Source organism: Gymnodraco acuticeps, unplaced genomic scaffold (genome assembly GCF_902827175.1).
Source record: "Gymnodraco acuticeps unplaced genomic scaffold, fGymAcu1.1, whole genome shotgun sequence".
NCBI classification, from domain to species: domain Eukaryota; kingdom Metazoa; phylum Chordata; class Actinopteri; order Perciformes; family Bathydraconidae; genus Gymnodraco; species Gymnodraco acuticeps.
In genome coordinates, this window is record NW_022990238.1 from 5,355,541 (window position 1) to 5,373,695 (window position 18,155).

Sequence of the window (18,155 nt, forward strand, 5' to 3'; positions counted from 1 at the left end):
AAACTTACATGTTTCAATATCAGCTGAAGCCAGCTTTCCAGTAGGGCCAAAGTGGATTCTGATGAATTTACCCTAGATGGCCAGGTCATTAATAATCAGTTTTTCTAATCCAGCAACAAAAATGTAAAAATATATTTCCTGTATTACTCACAAAACGAGAGGAGTTGTCATTCCTCACAGTCTTGGCATTACCATAGGCCTCCAGCAGAGGGTTGGCTGCAATGATCTGGTCTTCAAGGGAGCCCTGCAAGAAAATATTTGATGTACATGAAAAATACGCATTGACATGAACTTTTCTGTGAAATCGTTTTTTGTTAAGCTTCTAGTTTACCTTAATTTTGCCAGACGATGACTCAGCCTTCTTAGTAGATCCAATAGCTGCAATTGTTGCAAAGTACTGGATGACACGCTTGGTGTTCACTGTCTTTCCTGCACCGGATTCTCCGCTGTGTTACAGGAGGCACATTGTCAAAATTCTGCTTCATTATCATGAAGCTTATAAATATTTAATAGGCAGCTTGTTTTATACTCACGTAATCAGGACAGACTGGTTCTCGCGATCTTAAATACAAACATACAGTACATAGTTCACATGATTTCCATTTTGAATGTTCATTCCAAAAGTTTTTGTTTAAAGTACATTTCACTTCTGTGTATTTATCATCCTTAACACTTGTAACATTAATCTTACCAGTGTGCATGAACTGATAGGCATTGTCAGAGATGGAAAAAATATGGGGTGGTGCCTCAATCCTCTTTTTGCCTTTGTATGCATCCACAACCTGAGCGTCGTACACAGGAAGCCACTTGTAGGGGTTCACAACGACACAGAACAGGCCAGAGTAGGTCTGTAAAAGCAGATAGCATAAACATAGATACACATATATACATATTTACATTCACATTGAAACATTGTATGGCAGAGTGGAAACTCACATAGATCATCCATGATGAATAACGCTCTTTGAGGTTATACAGCACAGCAGGCTCATTGAGATGGGTCATCATGGCCATGTCCTCCATTTTGTCATACTTTGGAGGGTTCCTGAGATGGATGTCCTCCTCTTTTACAGTGAGAGTCTGAAAGGAAATTCATAAAATAATAACATTCTTAATTTCTTTTTAATTCTTTAATTCTCTAGTGTCAGTAAAAAATGTACAAATACTCCAGTAAATGTCAAGATATCGTTCTTTACAAAAAGTGAAACAATGAATCACCTTTCCAGAATCTGTATCAACTGTGGCTTTGCCACCCTCTTTCTTTACAAGTGTACCCTTGAGGTACATATCCGTCACATCAGCCACAAAGTAGGATGTTTTGGCATCAAAAGGGGCAGCCTGAGCCTCAATCCTCTCCCTCTCTGTTTTTCGGAGGTAAATGGCCGCCGGGCCATAGGAGGCCATCTCCGCATCTGTGCTCATGATGGCACTTTAGAGGAGGCTGAACAGATGAGGAGTCCACAATAGTTTTAACATGACAACATATATGGTTTGCTATCATGGTGATAGTGGAGATAACATGCTTTTGGTGAGATCTTTTACCTTAGCTTGTTCCAAAAAAGACGAGTCTCAGATCTATGAAAAGATCAGTAAACATGAGTACAATGTTTTTCTAGTTCTTCAAATTTGAACTGCAGACCTTCAGGTTCAATTTAAGAACAGGTGTTGGTAAAGGTGTTAGAATTTCTTCTGACTTAAATAATGTATGTTCATTAAATCACCTCAAATCCCTTCACAATCAGAGATTAGTATTACTCTTAATCATCATGCAGTATGTATGTGAAAGCATGTGTTGTAAAATAAGCTGATTAATTGTGTAATGTTTTGGAATCAATTATTTCTTTAGCTGTTTTGGAATAATGCTTACCAGTCAAAACTACTATAAGATAACTCTGTCGGACAGAATAAGTGGTTATTATAAACAGCAGTTGTTGTTGTTATTAAGTGGTTAGCAACACATTAACATGAGAGACTAATCAAAAAGAGCATACAATTGGAGGTCCTTCTGAGTACACTCACCTGTGTTGGTGTCCTTCAGTTCTTGTGAGTCCAGCTCTGCCTCTTTTATAGAGAAGGGGAGTGGCTGGTCAGCAGTTGTCTCACTCTATTTGGTCATGACCTTTTTCCATCCTGTTGCTTATTTTGTGACAGTGATGTTTCAGGAGATGGCAGGCATGATTCTATTTAACTATAATTAAAAAAATACAAGATATATTACACACAAAGTTGCTATATTCCAACCTAAAAAACTTTCAGTAAACAATATCTAGATTAGGGGTCTGCTTAGGGGAGCATGGATGTCAACATATTTAGAGAAAAGCAAGGAGATGCATTTTGCCACTACATTATCTTTGTGAGTCACAAGCTTGCTGCTTTAGATATTGGTCAACTACTGCCTCGACCAATATTTGCAAACTTGGAACAAATTGTATAATTAATTGAATATTGCAGAATAGGGTTTGTGTAGAATTCCAACCATTCTAGTTATTTAATTTACAGGACATTGAAGTTGAAACATCTAATGGACATTAACAGTCTTTTATTATCTTCATGGCCAGCAATGGGGCTTTTGTTTTTGAAAGTCTTCCAAAATCCTCATCGATCATCTTTAATGTAGATTTACACCTTTGTCAAAGTTTGTAAATCTGGGTGGGAAAGCATTTATAATGTTAAATAATGTTTGATGATGACAATTGTATATTTCATTATGCTTAAAGCAATGTATGAAGAAAATATGTGTCAATAATACTTAAAGAATAGGTAGGGCGAATAGTGCACGATGTGATCTTGTAAATAAAAATAAAAATGCTTTATTTATAGAGTTTACATACATCTTATTGATGTGTCTGTGCCATGTGAGATGGTAGTTTTTGGAAATGCCCCCACATGTCTGTTGTCTACATTTACGAGACACTGGCACATCTGCTGTAATACAATTAAAGATGAGGTACCATCCATATAAATTAAATCGGCTGTTATATAATTCCCTAAATGGAAATGAAAACCGTTGGCAAAACATTTGAGATCAAGCTTAAAATAAGTTGCACACAAAGCAAAATGATTTTCATCCGTGTTGCGACATTTGATACTTAGGAGATGACCACAGTTTCTTGAAAAACTTGTTTCCATGGCAATTGTCATGATTTAAAGTATCCCAGTGACCAACACGTGTGTTATCCATCAATGGTTAGCTTCTTTACGTTATAATTGGTATCTTACCATTTATTTTAGCAACACTTTAACTTGATACTTTTATGCCAATAAAGCCAATTGATTGGTATCATTTAAAATGAGTTTATTGAATTAAACTGCATTGTATTAAATGACCCTGAAAGACCCTGTCACATGTCAGATTTTGAAGAGTGGATTAAACCTTTACCAGGGAAACTTCCCATCTTTTGTCTCTCATTTGTTACGACCACATGCTACCAGCTGTAAATAATTGTTTTGCGAGTTCCTCCAAGGCGTTTGTTATGTTTGTAATATGACTCTATATCACAGCCAAACTGGGATGCTCATCCCACCTACTTTTTATCATTGTAAAAGGTTATTCTAACTTGGACCCATGAGATATGTCGTTCCTTTGACATTTTAATTGTTTGGATTCTGACGTGGAACAAAATCCACAGTGTTTATTTCTTATGTTGCAATAGCGACATGAACAAGTACCCTTCAGTGGAAAACTCAAAGGGCTAACAGATTAAGAGGCATCAAAAGAATGAATGGAAACCTCATTCTGCTCCAAGATTCCAGGTCATTGTTAAATGTTCTCCTTGAGATAGAGTACACAGACTTGCCATACTTGGCAACCTTGACCTATTTGTCGCCTGTGACATCCCAAATAAAGAACCGCATGTACAATATTTAGGAGAGGCTTAACAGTAGCCATTCTTAAGCCCTAAACAGAATTGTATTTTCTTAATAGGCGCGTTCACACCGGAGTACTTTTCCCGTTTAGTTCTGTTAGTACCCCATACATATTGGCCACGTTTCCTCTGTATTCATTGTCAGATTTGTGTCCTTGGTTTTAGTTTATGTAGTTTTTGAGGATCATGAAGCTATTATTATAATATCATCTCAATATCATAATGGACAGAGGCCCATCAGTGTACCTTCTTTCCATCATCTTAACATACTCTGTCCTCATGACATACCCTCTAAGTCATGGTCAGCAGGCAGCAGCACAGCCAGTTTGTCATCTCCCATCTCCTTCATGGTATCTGTCACGATGACAAGAGACAAACTTAACATTACCAAAACAGGGGAGCACGAGTAAAGATTCCAGGATCAAAACTTCAAGGACAAACATGGAGCGTGACGTGAAGGGAAAGACAAACAATGAACCAACAGGGGAAGAGAAGAAAAATAAATGACTAAATACAGAGAGGGGTAATCACGGGACAAGAAACAGCTGAACAGGGGAGGTAGACACACAAGGGCAACAGGTGAACACAATTAGACAATCAGACACAAAACAACACCCATAACAAGACAGACAACACTAAAAAACGTGACATAACATTAGGATCGTGACAGAACCCCCCCCCCCCTCAAGGGACGGATCCCAGACATCCAAAAAACACAAACAAAGTCCAACACCTCGAAAAGGGTGGGTGGAGGGGGTCCGGAGGACGGGTCTGGGTCGACAGCTCAGAGGCAAGGCAGAGGAACAGGAGGTGGTCTCGGGCGGACGACCCGGGGGCAAGGCAGAGTTCATGGAGGGGGTCTCGGGCGGACAACCCGGGGGCAAGGCAGAGTTCGAGGAGGGGGTCTCGGGCGGACGACCCGGGGGCAAGGCAGAGTTCATGGTGGGGTTCTCGGGGGCGAAGGCCGCTGGGGAACTCAGGAGGCCGGGCACAAGGTCGGGCAAGAAGGCGGCGACAGGACAGCTCCGGAGGGCGAACAGGAAGGCGGGTGACGGGATAGCTCCGGAGGACGACGTACGCTGCAATGGGACCCCTCCAGTGTCAGCTGGATCGCCGGAGCACTGGGATCGAGAGCAGGAGCTGGTGGGACCCCTGGCGGGACAGGCGTAGATGGGACCCTGGACGGAACATGGGCTGGTGTCAGTGGAACCCCCGACCGAGCAAGGGCTGGTGTCGACGGGACCCTCGGCATGGCACGTGTCGGCGGGACCCCCAACAGGACAGGATATGGTGTTGGCAGGAAATCCGGCGGAGCAGGTGTCGGCGGGACCCCAAACAGGACAGGATCTGGTGTTGGCAGGAAATCCGGTGGAACCCCCAATGAAACAGGACATGGAGTTGGCAGGACCCTCAGCGGAACCCCCAATGACACAGGACATGGAGTTGGCAGGACCCCCGACGAAACAGGTGTCGGCTGGACCTCCAACGGCACAAGACATAGGGTTGGCAGGACCCCCGGCAGAACAGTAGTCGGCGGGACCCCAACGAAACAGGACATGGGGTTGGCAGGGCCCCGGCAGAACAGTAGTCGGCGGGACCCCCAACGGGACAGGACATGGAGTTGGCAGGACCCCCGACAAAACAGGTGTCGGCTGGACCTCCAACGGCACAGGACATAGAGTAGGAACTTGAGTAGGGACTAGAGAAGGGACTTGAGTAGGGAACTCGAGAGGAGACTCGAGAGGAGACTCGAAAAGGGATTTGAGAAGGGACTCGAGAAGGGACTTGAGAGGGGACTCGAGAGGTGACTTGAAAGGGGACTCGAGAGGGAACCTCGAGAGGGGACTCGAGAGGGAGCTCGAGAGGTGACTCGAGAGGGGACTCGAGAAGAGACTCGAGAGGGGACCTGAGAAGGAACTCGAGAGGTGACTTGAGAGGGGACTCGAGAAGAGACTTGAGACGGGACCTGAGAAGGAACTTGAGAGGGGACTCGAGAGGAGACTCGAAAAGGAACTTGAGAGGGAACTTGAGAGGGGACTCGAGAGGGAACTTGAGAGGTGACTTGAGAGGGGACTCGAGAAGAGACTCGAGAGGGGACCTGAGAAGGAACTTGAGAAGGAACTTGAGAGGGAACTTGAGACGGTTGGTACGCTGACAGGACACGGGGAGCTGGAGTCGGCCGGTGTTACGTGCCGTAGTGGGTGCTGGTGTTTGGGTGGGTGTGTGTGTGTGTGTTTTTCTCTCTCTCCCTCTATATTGTCTCCAGGTGCAGCTTCTCCTCAGGTGCTCCCAATCACTAATCAGGGCCTCCATAAAGGACCTGGGAAAAGCTGCAGTCTCTCTCCCCTTCTCCCCGGGCTGGATGTGTGCAGCGTGGTGTCCATGTCTCCAATATATATATATTTGTAGCAAGATTTGTTTTGCAAGTTGGCTGGTGAGCCGTGTTCCTGTTTGATCATTAAACGACTTGTTCGTTACTCAGAGATCGGTTTTCTCTCCCTTTTTGTCGTGCTTGGTCATCCTGGTGTGTTGTTACTTCCCTTTGTACCCCCTAGATCTAGAAGGGAACGTAACATGGGGGCTCGTCCAATCTTTCAGAAAAAGAGTGAGTATTTGTTTGTGGTTTAGTGTGTTTGGTAGCATTGACTTCCTCAGTTTAGACAGGGGAGTGTCTAACTGGGCTGAATCAGTCCTTCCTTCAGGCACTGATTTATTCCCTGTTGGGGGCAGGCGATTCAGGGTTTCGGCCGCTGATGTTTGCCTTTAAAGTCGCCTCGAGCCCGGCACGCCCCAGAAGATAGTTAGGTAAGTTTGGTAGGCAGGATCTGGGGAAGTTAATAATAAAAAATAAAAAAATAATAATAATATATATATTTATAAGTAGCCGTTGCTAAGGATGGCTTTTGTTTTGGAGCAGTTTGTGGCCAGTCCTACTGTGGGTCAGCTAGACTGCTGTAGGAAGGTTGATTTGCGGTTAGTTGCTGACCATTATCACGTTTCTGTCTCCTCTGCTCTTGTTAAAAGTGAACTCAAGGCTACTTTGCTAACTGGACTAGTTGAACAGGGGGTTTTGAGTCGGCCTACTTCAGTGGAATCTCCTGGCGCGGTGCCCGGGGCTGTAGCAGCAATATCTCATGGTGGAGGCCGCATTGGTGTTACTCCTGGTGTTCAGAGTGCTACGGAACATGCAAAACTTTTCACCACACCTCAGTTTGGCTCGTTCTCGGCAGGATCCTCACCTACCTAACCTCACCTACCTAAATTAGATGCTAGGGTAAAAGTGCGTATGGCTCGTCTCCAGTGCTGGAATTGGCCCGGTACTCACCGGTACGCAGTACCGGCACTTCTGGTTCTGACCCATGGAGTACCGGCACTTCTTGCTCAGTACCGGCATGCTGGCGGTACTCCGGTACTCATGCACCGTGCCAGTATTCAACACTCTCCCGCCGTTCTTATTAAACATCCATATATATATATACAGCCGCCCGGTACTCAGTAGATGCGTCATGAGGTGCCGAACGGACATTCTCATCGCTCTAACCGCTGGAGTTTCACAGCGGCTGTCAGCTGTTTACTCCTGTCATTCAAACAGAACGTGCTGGAGAGGGGGCGGGGCTTATCTTCTCCATGTAAATACTGTGGTGGAAACGACTATGTCAAAATTAACCTATTTGACCGTGATTTAATAGTAATACACGTTTCAAAATAATAATAATAATAATAATAATAATGCCGAAGTAACAACATACTGAAAACTGTTAGTAAAACCATGTTTTAATGCTTTACAATTTACATACCTAGATGCACGTGTGTTGTGTTTATGCAGTGCAACTCCCACCCAGTGGGTGGCTATGTAGAGTGATAGAACAGAGCAGGCACGCCCCCGAGAGAAGGAAAGCAAGTCACGTCACAAATTAGCATTTCTAAAATGTTAGCATGGATTAATAAAAGTGCAAAAAGACAGCGGTTGTCGCCGGAAGAAACTTCAAATACAGAGAATGCTGTGCCTGTGTTGGAAATTGTGTCTGATGGGGAGCTTTCTTTGGTTGATCCTCCTGCTCCAAGTTCTAGTGCATTAGCATTAGCACTAGCTCCGCCGCCTCCTCCAGAGCCTCTAACGTTAGCTGCTGCTGGCTCAACTGCCACCACCAACACCGGGCAAAGCGATGCACCTGACTGCTGGACAACGGACCAGGTGCAATATTTTTGCAAGACCAATGCATGGCTCCTTCTTAAAGATAAGAAGCTAGGATGTCGGATATGCAGAGATGTCAAATCTTTGGGGATACACACTGGACAAGGACTGAAACTGTCAACTGAATGGGGTGAGTGTGCAGTGTCTCATTTCGGTGTTGACAAGGGCAAACAACAAGCTAGCCTGAGAAAAAAAATCAAAGAACATAAAGAATCACAAGCCCATGTAAAAGCTGCTGACATCCTTACATCTGCTTCACGTGAAACTATTCAACATCAAGTGCAGTCTATGCATAAATCTGAATTAGACACCACTATCAGAGTTTTTCGAACGGCATATAAAATTGGCAAACATAGCCGGCCATTCACAGACATGCCAATTGATTTGAATGTACAGAAACTGAATGGGCTGAACGTGGGCAGGGTTTTGCACTCCAATAAAACCTGTGGCGAAATCATCGACCACATAGCTCATGAGCTGAAGAAAAAAATGGCAAAAGACATTACAGAAAACCAAAGAAAACTCTGTGTTTTGGTCGATGAATCTACCACTATTAGTGGTAAAACGGTGCTTTTTGTGTGTCTACGCTCAGCATTAGCTGATGCTGAGCCCGAAACGTTTTTTTGGGAGCTGATCGAGTTGGATGGAACAACGGCTGATGACATCACAAAGGCGTTAATGAAGTGTCTTGGAAGAGATTTTAACGAGGACTTTTTAGGTCAGTGTTTCGTTTCTTTTGCATGTGATGGGGCTTCAGTCATGCTAGGGAAGAGAACAGGCATTGCTACCCAGTTGTGTAGTAAATTCCCAAGCCTGTTTGTGTGGCACTGCTCCAATCATCGTCTAGAGCTGGCAGTTGGGGATGTGGTCAAGGAGGTCTCAGGGCTCAATCATTTCCAGATCTTTTTTGACAAACTCTATTCCTTGTTCCATGCCTCCCCCAAAAATCAGAGGCAGTTAGCGCAGTGTGCGCAAGCAGTCGGACAGCGTCTCCTGGTGATAGGGCGTGTTTTGTCCATCCGCTGGGTGGCTTCAAGTGAAAGGAGCGTCAGAGCAGTCTGGGAAAACTACCGAGTGCTTCATGATCACTTCACAAATGCTGCAAACGACACGAGCAGGGATTCCAGAGACAGAGCAAAGTACAAGGGCCTGGATGATGTGCTCACATCTGCAACGTTTGTCAGCAATCTGGGACTGATGTACGATGCGCTCACAGAGCTCAGCGACCTCTCTCGGCAACTCCAAAAAAGAGAGATGACACTGCCTACAGCAGATAGGCTCTTAACTCGAGAAATACGAGTTTTTGAATCCATGGTCACCATGCCTGGCCCACACATGACTACAGTTCATACAGCTCTAGCTGAGAAGTCCTTCAAGGGTGTTGCCCTGCGTGAGAATGGCAGGCTTGTACAGATTCATGCAGGTCAGTTTTTCCGCAGTATGGTAGAGAATCTGAGACACAGAATGACTTCCACAACCTCCTCTCATGTCAGCACAAGAGAAATCCCATTACATGGCCGGGAGGCCAGGGACAATCAGCTAATCCAGGACATGAAAGTTATCCATCCTGGAAGTTGGCCTGAAGAGGAGTTAGACGTACAGTATGGGGACGTAGAGGTGCTACGTTTGTGCGAAGTGCTGAAAGTGGACAGAAGAGAGACTGTTCAGGGCTTTCGCGAATACAAGGAAACCAGGGCATCCCGTACACCTGCTGCCATGGAGCCTCTACTGAAAGCAGTCCGAACCATCGCTGTCTCCACTAGTGAGTGTGAGCGGGCATTCAGCTGCATGAACGATATCCTTACTGCAAAAAGGAATGCTCTCTCTGTCAGCCGACTGTCCAGCCTGGTTTTCATTAAATGTAATGGACCATCACTAGGACAGTTCAATCCGGAACAGTATGTGAGGTCCTGGCTGGCAAAGGGAAGGAGAAGTGCTGATGAAAGAGCCTGTCCAGCTCCAGCCCCTGATACTGATGTCCCCAAGGCCTTCTGGAGCCTTTTCTAACAATGTGAAGTATATTGCAAAGCAGCTCACCCAGTGAGAAGACTTTTGGCATAATGTGCCGATTTGTACAGATCCTGGAGATAGAAGGACTTCAGACCAACCAGGGAGTTATCTGATCAGCTTGGTGTTCAATGTAACTCTTTACCATGGCTCAGACTTTGTTACTTGCAGTTACAGTTTCTCATTTTAGATTGTGCAAATTTTGCATTTGTTTTTACATGTTCTTTGTTCATGCTCTTTATCATTTTTCTGAGTTGGAAAGTTAGATTGCATCATAGTTTACTTTATACATATTTGTATTCTTCAGTGGTGAAGTATATTGCAAAGCAGCTCAGCCATGTGAGAAGACTTTTGGCACTTTTTCGTTTTCTGAGTTGGAAAGTTAGATTGCATTCAAAATGTACAGAAATACTTAATTTTGTTAAAGCTTTTTATAAAAAATGCTTCTGACCAGAGCTTTGTTTCCTTGTCATTAATGTTGAACACCACCAGAGGGGCTCTCACCTGAAAGGTCTCTGCTTCATGTGTCTTCAGCAGAAGATCTAGACTTTGATTGCTATATTTTCAGTTAATATTGACCTTACTGAGCTTTAGCCATATCCGCTGCCTATCATAAAAAATGTTAAGTACAGTGAACCTTTCTAAAATATACAGTAGTAAAGAGACAAACCAACCAGCATTATAGTAGCCAAATTCTTGTTTGTGGGCTGTATATATAAAATTGACTTGAAAAAGTTGCTGATTTTAGAGTACTGGCACCTTTTTCATTCCAATTCAAGCACTGCTCGTCTCCAGTGTGAGAGGGAGGAGCGTGATAGGGATTTTCAGCTCAGGAGGGAGCTGGAGATCAGGAAGCAGGAGCTGGAGCTGGAGATCAGGAAGCAGGAGCTGGAGCTGGAGATCAGGAAGCAGGAGCTGGAGGCAGACACTGCTGTCCGGATGCGTCAGCTAGAGCTTCAGGCAGCTGTGGTGGGTGATTCTGCAGTTACACCTTCTGGTCCTGCTGCCTCCTTTGACGTGAGCAGGCATATTTCTTTGGTCCCTGTGTTTCGTGAATCAGAGGTCAATGTCTATTTTGGTGCATTTGAGCGCATTGCTGCTGCTCTGCACTGGCCAGAAGATGTGTGGGCTATTCTTTTACAGTGTAAGCTAGTCGGCAAGGCTCAAGAGGCTTGCTCTTCTCTTTCTGTCGAGGATAGTTTGGTGTATGACAAGGTGAAAGGTGCTGTTCTCAGGGCATATGAGCTTGTGCCCGAGGCCTACAGGCAGCGTTTTCGCGGCCTGAAGAAAACTTCTGGCCAAACGTACGTGGACTTCGCAAGGGAGAAGAAAGCCATCTTTGACAGGTGGTGTAGAGCGTGTAAAGCTGATGACATTGCTTCAGTGTGCAAGCTAATGATGTTAGAGGAGTTTAAACACTGTGTACCGGAGCGTACGGTAGTCTATTTGAATGAGCAGAAAGTGACTACCCTTCAGCAGGCTGCCATTATGGCAGACGAGTTTGCGCTGATACACAAGAGCGTTTTTTTCCAGCGTGATCCTCCTCAGCGGGTCACTTCTCGTAGAACACCTGACAATTACGTTCCCTGTGCCAGTGTTCCATTGTTAGGTCCCAGGATAAACAGAGCTTGTCATTTTTGTCTGGACCCAGGTCATATGATAGCAGACTGTGCAGCTTGGAAGAGAAAGCAGACAGTGGATGGCAAGCGCCCAGAAGGGGTGGGTTTGGTTACAGCAGTGTGTCCTAGTGGACCACTGTTAACAAAGGGCCTGATGAGTGCTTGAAACCGTTCATCTCTACTGCCTTTGTCTCTCTGTCAGGAAAGGTGGAGGACCAGCGGCAGGTCACGGTGTTGCGAGACAGTGGTGGCTCACAGTCATTCATCCTTGCCGGTGCCCTGCCCTTGAGTGCTGAGTCTGCCTGTGATGCGAATATGGTGGTGAGAGGTATTGAAATAGGTTCTGTGCCCGCACATCTTCACAATGTCCATGTCCAGTCTGAACTGGCTACTGGTTTCTTTCCAGTTGCTGTGCTCCCCAAATTTCCTGTCGACGGTGTGGATGTCAATGGGTAATGATATAGCCGGGGGTAAAGTCTATCCTCAGGGCAATTATCCTCACTGTAGGGCTCGTAACAGACGTGTTACACGTGCTCATTCTGTTTCTCACTAAGAGATTGTGTTTTTATTGTCTTGACCCTGGTCATTTAGTGGAGGAGTGTGTGGCTTGGAAGCAGCAGGTGGCAGCTTCCAAGCATCCAATAGTATGCTTGTGAACAATGTAATGTGTGTTTTGGTAACTGTGGCCAAACACTTGTTTGGTTTTATGGAGGGGGGTGTTACGTGCCGTAGTGGGTGCTGGTGTTTGGGTGGGTGTGTGTGTTTTTCTCTCTCTCCCTCTATATTGTCTCCAGGTGCAGCTTCTCCTCAGGTGCTCCCAATCACTAATCAGGGCCTCCATAAAGGACCTGGGAAAAGCTGCAGTCTCTCTCCCCTTCTCCCCGGGCTGGATGTCTGCAGCGTGGTGTCCATGTCTCCAATATATATATATTTGTAGCAAGATTTGTTTTGCAAGTTGGCTGGTGAGCCATGTTCCTGTTTGATCATTAAACAACTTGTTCGTTACTCAGAGATCGGTTTTCTCTCCCTTTTTGTCGTGCTTGGTCATCCTGGTGTGTTGTTACTTCCCTTTGTACCCCCTAGATCTAGAAGGGAACGTAACAGCCGGAGAGCCAACAGGACACGGGGAGCTGGCGTCAGCTGATTGAAAAATATTCAATCAAACCAGCAAGGTATGATCAGATGTAAATGTTATATAACTAAAAGTGAATAGAAGGAAAATAAGCAAACAGCTTCAAACTCTATTATTGCACAAGGCCCTGTATTGGGGAATCTTATGTTGTGCGATCTTTGCGCCGGAGCCGCTTCATCCAGAAACAGCACTCCGTTTAGAGAGTTCACACGGAGACAAGGAATACAGTCTTTGGACTTTAATTAGCTTGAATGCGTCTTATAACAGCTATAGCAGTATTGAATCATTAATGAATGTAGAATGATTGCATCATTTTCTTCACTGACGCACATGGTAAACAAACCGCTCGAGGACCCGCAGCTGCCCACTCTAGCTTTCCCCAAATGTGCCCGACCAAAAACACAAACGATACAACGCAGACTAAAGAAAACAAGGGGAATTTACAACAGCCGCCCCCCAGAGTAGCATAGCTATTATGTAAAACAGAATAAATTCCCTAAGGTGTAGTGGAAGTCCCTGGATCAGCATTGTCGTCCGATAAAGCGGGTAGCTGCACAAGGCGTGCCACGGGTCGCAGGTACGTCCTGTCCCCGACTTGAACCTCAGCCGACCGGATGCATCCATCAGCACTGGCCTTCAGCTTGACGACCTTCCCCACTGGCCAGTGGGCACGTGGAAGCTGAGGATCAACTATCATCATGACAGTACCTTGAAGAAGACCATCAGTGTGCTGCCGCCACTTCTGGCGGACCTGAAGGGATGGCAAGTAGCTTCTGATGAACTGCACCCAGAAGTGGTCAACCATCATTTGACAATGACGCCACCGCCTCTTGCTGAGGGTGTCTGTAGCGTATGATACTTGTTGAAGGGAGGCATCACGCCGCCCCATCAGCAACATGCTTGGCGTCACAGGATCTGGATCTGCGAGGTCTGATAACACATAGCCTAAGGGTTTGGCATTTAAGATACCTTCCACCTCAACTAACAAGGTAAGGAGGACTTCTCCCTGGAGAGACTGAGTGCCGATCACCACTTGTAGAGCCTTCTTGACTGATTGTATCTCGCGCTCCCACGCACCACCAAAGTGGGGAGATGCTGGAGGGTTAAAGCGAAACTTGATCTGTTTCTTGGCAAGTCCCTCTTGCAGTTGGGGCATCATTCCAGCAAACACCTCCTCAAGCTCCCTAGCTGCTCCCCGGAAGTTTGTCCCCTGATCTGAGAGAATCTCGAAGGGGGTGCCGCGCCGAGCGATGAATCGCCTCAAGGCCAAGAGGAAAGCATCTGCATCGATGCTATTAAGCAGATCTAGGTGGACACAGTGAGTGGTGAGACATTTAAAGATGACTCCCCACCGTTTTTCACTGTGCCGCCCTTCCTTGACGGTATACGGCCCAAAACAGTCGACCCCAGTAGAGAAGAATGGAGGCGGGCAGAAGGCAAGTCGGCCATAATCGGTATCACTGGCTTCCCTTTCCACTTCCTGCATCCAGTGCAAGTCCTCTGATGATGCTTGACGGCCTATCTTCCACGCAGGACCCAGTACTGGCGCCTAGTCTCAGCAAAGACCCTGTCGGGCCCTGGATGGAGCAAGTGCTCGTCCATGTCCTTAATGAGGAGTTTTGTGACTACATGACTGGGATTGAGAACAATGGGGTGAATTTCCATATCACAGGAAGTCTCCAGGTGGCGAAATCTTCCACCGATGCGGATCAGACCCATTGCAGGATCAATCTCCGGTGAAAGCATACTGAGCTTACTGCCAGGTTTTGCTGGTTTTCCAGCCTTAAGACACTCAATCTCCTCTTGGAAGCATTCTGCTTGGCTGCGCTGCAACAGGAGGCTTTCAGCGTCACGCAGGTCAGACTGAGGCAAGGAAAGGTCAGTTGCCGCCCCGTGAAGTAAGTGCTTGGTGGCCTCGATCAAGTCTGTCCATGTGTCAAACTGTGTGACATCTGGTGTTGGAGGTACTGAACTGGTTCGTGTTAGGCCGCAGAAGGTAGCTTGTTTGTGCTCGTCAGTATCTTCGGGCTCTGTGGGGGCAGGAAGCGACGGCCATTGGTCAGACAGGCCACGTAAGAATATTGGACCTTGAATCCACCGATTTGGTGCCGCCAGCTCAGCTACTGTCTTGCCACGGGTGAGGTCATCGGCTGGATTATTGGCTGTGTCAACATACCGCCAGGTGTGCTCGGCTGTCAATTCCTGGCTCAGATACCCTGGTTCCCACGAAGACTTTGAACCTACATGACTCTGACGTCAGCCAAGTTAGGACTGTGGTGGAATCAGTCCAAAGATAGGTCTGGGTGATGTTTAAGGTGAGCTCTCGATGGAGGAGAGAGGATAGCTGAGCTCCTGTCAACGCTGCACAGAGTTCCAACCTTGGCATCGACTGCTGGCGCTTCGGGGCTACCCTAGACCTTGCCATGACAAATGACACATGGACTTTGTCACCAACCTTCGTTGCGAGGTAAGCTACAGAATAGGGCTGCACGATTTTGGGAAAAAATCTAATTGCGATTTTTCTGACAAATATTGCGATTGCGATTCGAATTGCGATATTTGTTTTCAAGCGACCCAACGGAAGTTTATTGTAAAATGCGGCCAGAACTCCGGCTAGGAAGGTCGTATCAACGTGCTCCCGTCTCTAGCACCCTCGCAGCCCGAGCTACGAGTGAAAAAACTAAACTTACATGAAACTTCCGTTGGGTTGCTTTAAAGTCAAGCTTCAATTTAAGATTCACCCTGTAATAGAAACACGTGATGGAGTAGTACTAACCTGACTCAGAAACCATCTAGGAAAGCTCCATTGGAAGCCATTTGGAAAGGGCAGGCACTTTCAAAAGCACTGTGACAGGTGATTGGATCAATCTGTCTATCACCTTCTATCATGGGCTACTTCTGATTGATTAACAATGGCTGGTACATGTGGAGCACAGCACTTCTGATTGGTGTGGATGACTGACACACAATACAAATTTTAAAAAAATGTTAAAAAAAAATAGCAGGCTTTGCGATTTGATAATCGCATCATTTAAAATCGCGATTTCGATTTAAAATTGATTAATCGTTCAGCCCTGCTACAGAACCATATGCCTGTTCGGAGGCGTCACAGAAGACGTGCAGAGTGTAGTCGGTGGCTTCAGTTGCAGCCTCCAGTGGCGTGTAGGTTCGTGGCAGGGTGATGTCCGCCAGCCTGGGGAGTTCTCTCTCCCAGCTAGACCAAGCCTGAACAATATCAAGAGGAAGGTTTGGGTCGTCCCAGCTCCTCTTCTTCTCCCACAAATTCTGAACAAGCACTTTGGCCCTCGTAGTGTAAGGAATAATGGCTCCGAGAGGGTCATATTGCCGGGCAAGCACCTTATATATGTGGCACATAGTGGGAGTCGCGCTCTCCATTGGCCTTGACCGGTAACCAAGTCGATCAGTCGGACAGTGCCACATCAAGCCCAGAGCTGGCTCTTGAGGGTCAGCGCTCTTCTCTGCTAGCCATAGCTCTGTACTCTCTGACCTGGCAGTGGATGGTAGATGGGAGACGACAGCAGTGATAGTGCTTGCCCACTGCCGTATCTCAAAACCCCCTAAGGCTAGACATTGACGCATCTTGTCCACAAGGAGCTTGGCAGACTCAGGTGTTGAAAGGTTCTGAAGACAATTGTCCACGTAGAACGACTGCTCCACTGACTGCAGTACGTCCTCATTTCCCTTTGCATGGTCTTTGACATGCTTTTGCAGCGCAAACGTTGCGCAGCAGGAGCTGCTTGTTGTGCCGAATGGCAAAACCTGCCATTGGTACACGTCAGGTTTCTCCTCCCTTTGCAGGTTTCTCCAGACAAACCTCAGCAGTGGCCGGTCCTCAGGCAGGAGACGAACCTGATGGAACATTGCCCGTATGTCCCCACTGATGGCTACAGCATACTGCCGGAACCGCAGGAGTACGCCGAGAAGGGATGGTCCAAGTGTTGGACCAGGAAGGAGTTGCTCATTAAGTGAGAGACCACGGTAAGTAAAGGAACAGTCGAAGACTAGACGATCCTTGCCATTGTGATGGACGAGGTGATGGGGAATGAACCAGGATTCGTGGGACTCATCCACTTCTTCTGTAGAAAGCTTAGTCACACACCCTCCATCGATGAGCTTTTGGATCTCTGCTTTGTGAACTTTGGCCTTAGCTGGATCTTTAATGAGTCTGCGCTAGGTGCTGCGAAGCATTGGCATAATTGCTTCAGGAGTGGCCATTAAGGGTGGAGCATCCTTGACGCGGGGAAGAGGTGTAGCATACCTTAGTGTGTCGCCCACCTTCACCCTCTCAGTGCGGGTTTCCAGGATACTCATGGCTTCCTGGTCCAATCGGGACCGTACTACTAGCTTTTCACTCTTGAACGGGAGTACATCAAGCTGCCAGAGACGTTCAACATGTTGGTAGAGGTCATCTGCTGCTGGCTTGACAGATGTGAAGTAGCATGAAGTCATCTGAGATGTTAGCCCATCTGGACCCTGAAGTGCCCAGCCGAGTGCTGTATTTATGACTGTGGGTCCACCTTTGGGGCCGACCCTGACTGGCTCCGTTGCTGTGATCAAGTGGGTGCAATCCGAGCCATTTAGCAGTAACGGCTGAACTTTACTGAAGTTCTTCAGTGAAAGCCCCTTCAGGTGGCGATAACGCTTCTGGAGTGCGGTCACAGGGTAGGACTGCTCTGATAAGGCTAGCTGACCCGCTGTAAAGGCACTCGTAATGAGATGCTGCTTAAGAGGCTGTGTCAGAGAGGCCACATGGAAGTCAACAGACTCACCAGTGAGGCTGGACACATCTTGGCGGATGGTCTGCAGAAAGAGAGACTCAGCTTCCCCTTTGAGTCCCAGGTGTTGAACTGCAGCTGGCAGTATCATCGTTCGTTCAGCCCCATCGTCCAGGATCGCGTAGGTGTCAAGGGACTTGTGCCCATGGCTGATGATGACTGGCACCACCTTGAGACCTTCCCTCCTTGCTTGGAGTTGGAGAGCACAGCACGATTCTTTGGCGTGATGAGGTAGACGCGTGGACTTGGCTTAGTAACACAATGAAGAACTCTGAGGTGTATTTCCTGGCACTCACTGCATGCTTTCTTTAAGTTACAAGCTTCTTGCCGGTGGTTGGTGCAACCGCAGTTACGACAACGTTTGCCGTCTACTATCCATTTTTCAAACTTCTCCTGAGAGCACTGGATGATGTTTGAACACTGTGACAGGTAATGCTCATCACTCTTACAGAAGAGACACATCCTCTTGAATTTCTGCTGCTTAGCCTCTGGCCGAGTCGTCTCTGAAGGATGACGGTTTTCAGTTTCAGACTTGTCAGA

The 18,155-nt window shown here is 46.7% G+C and overlaps 1 protein-coding gene across 1 annotated transcript in view; it reads right to left on the reverse strand.

Moving 5' to 3' along the window:
* The window catches only part of LOC117548844 (myosin heavy chain, fast skeletal muscle), a 40,270-nt gene that overhangs the window by 8,914 nt on the left and 13,201 nt on the right, over positions 1-18,155 (reverse strand). Inside the window, exons 2-11 of the mRNA XM_034220339.1 lie at positions 4,155-4,220; positions 2,020-2,188; positions 1,543-1,575; positions 1,219-1,441; positions 937-1,080; positions 692-848; positions 534-561; positions 332-446; positions 152-244; positions 9-72 (exon numbers count right to left, since the gene is read on the reverse strand). Coding sequence (XP_034076230.1) covers positions 9-72; positions 152-244; positions 332-446; positions 534-561; positions 692-848; positions 937-1,080; positions 1,219-1,422 — 805 coding nt within the window. The 5' untranslated portion in view covers positions 1,423-1,441; positions 1,543-1,575; positions 2,020-2,188; positions 4,155-4,220. The remainder of the gene's footprint in view (positions 1-8; positions 73-151; positions 245-331; positions 447-533; positions 562-691; positions 849-936; positions 1,081-1,218; positions 1,442-1,542; positions 1,576-2,019; positions 2,189-4,154; positions 4,221-18,155) is intronic.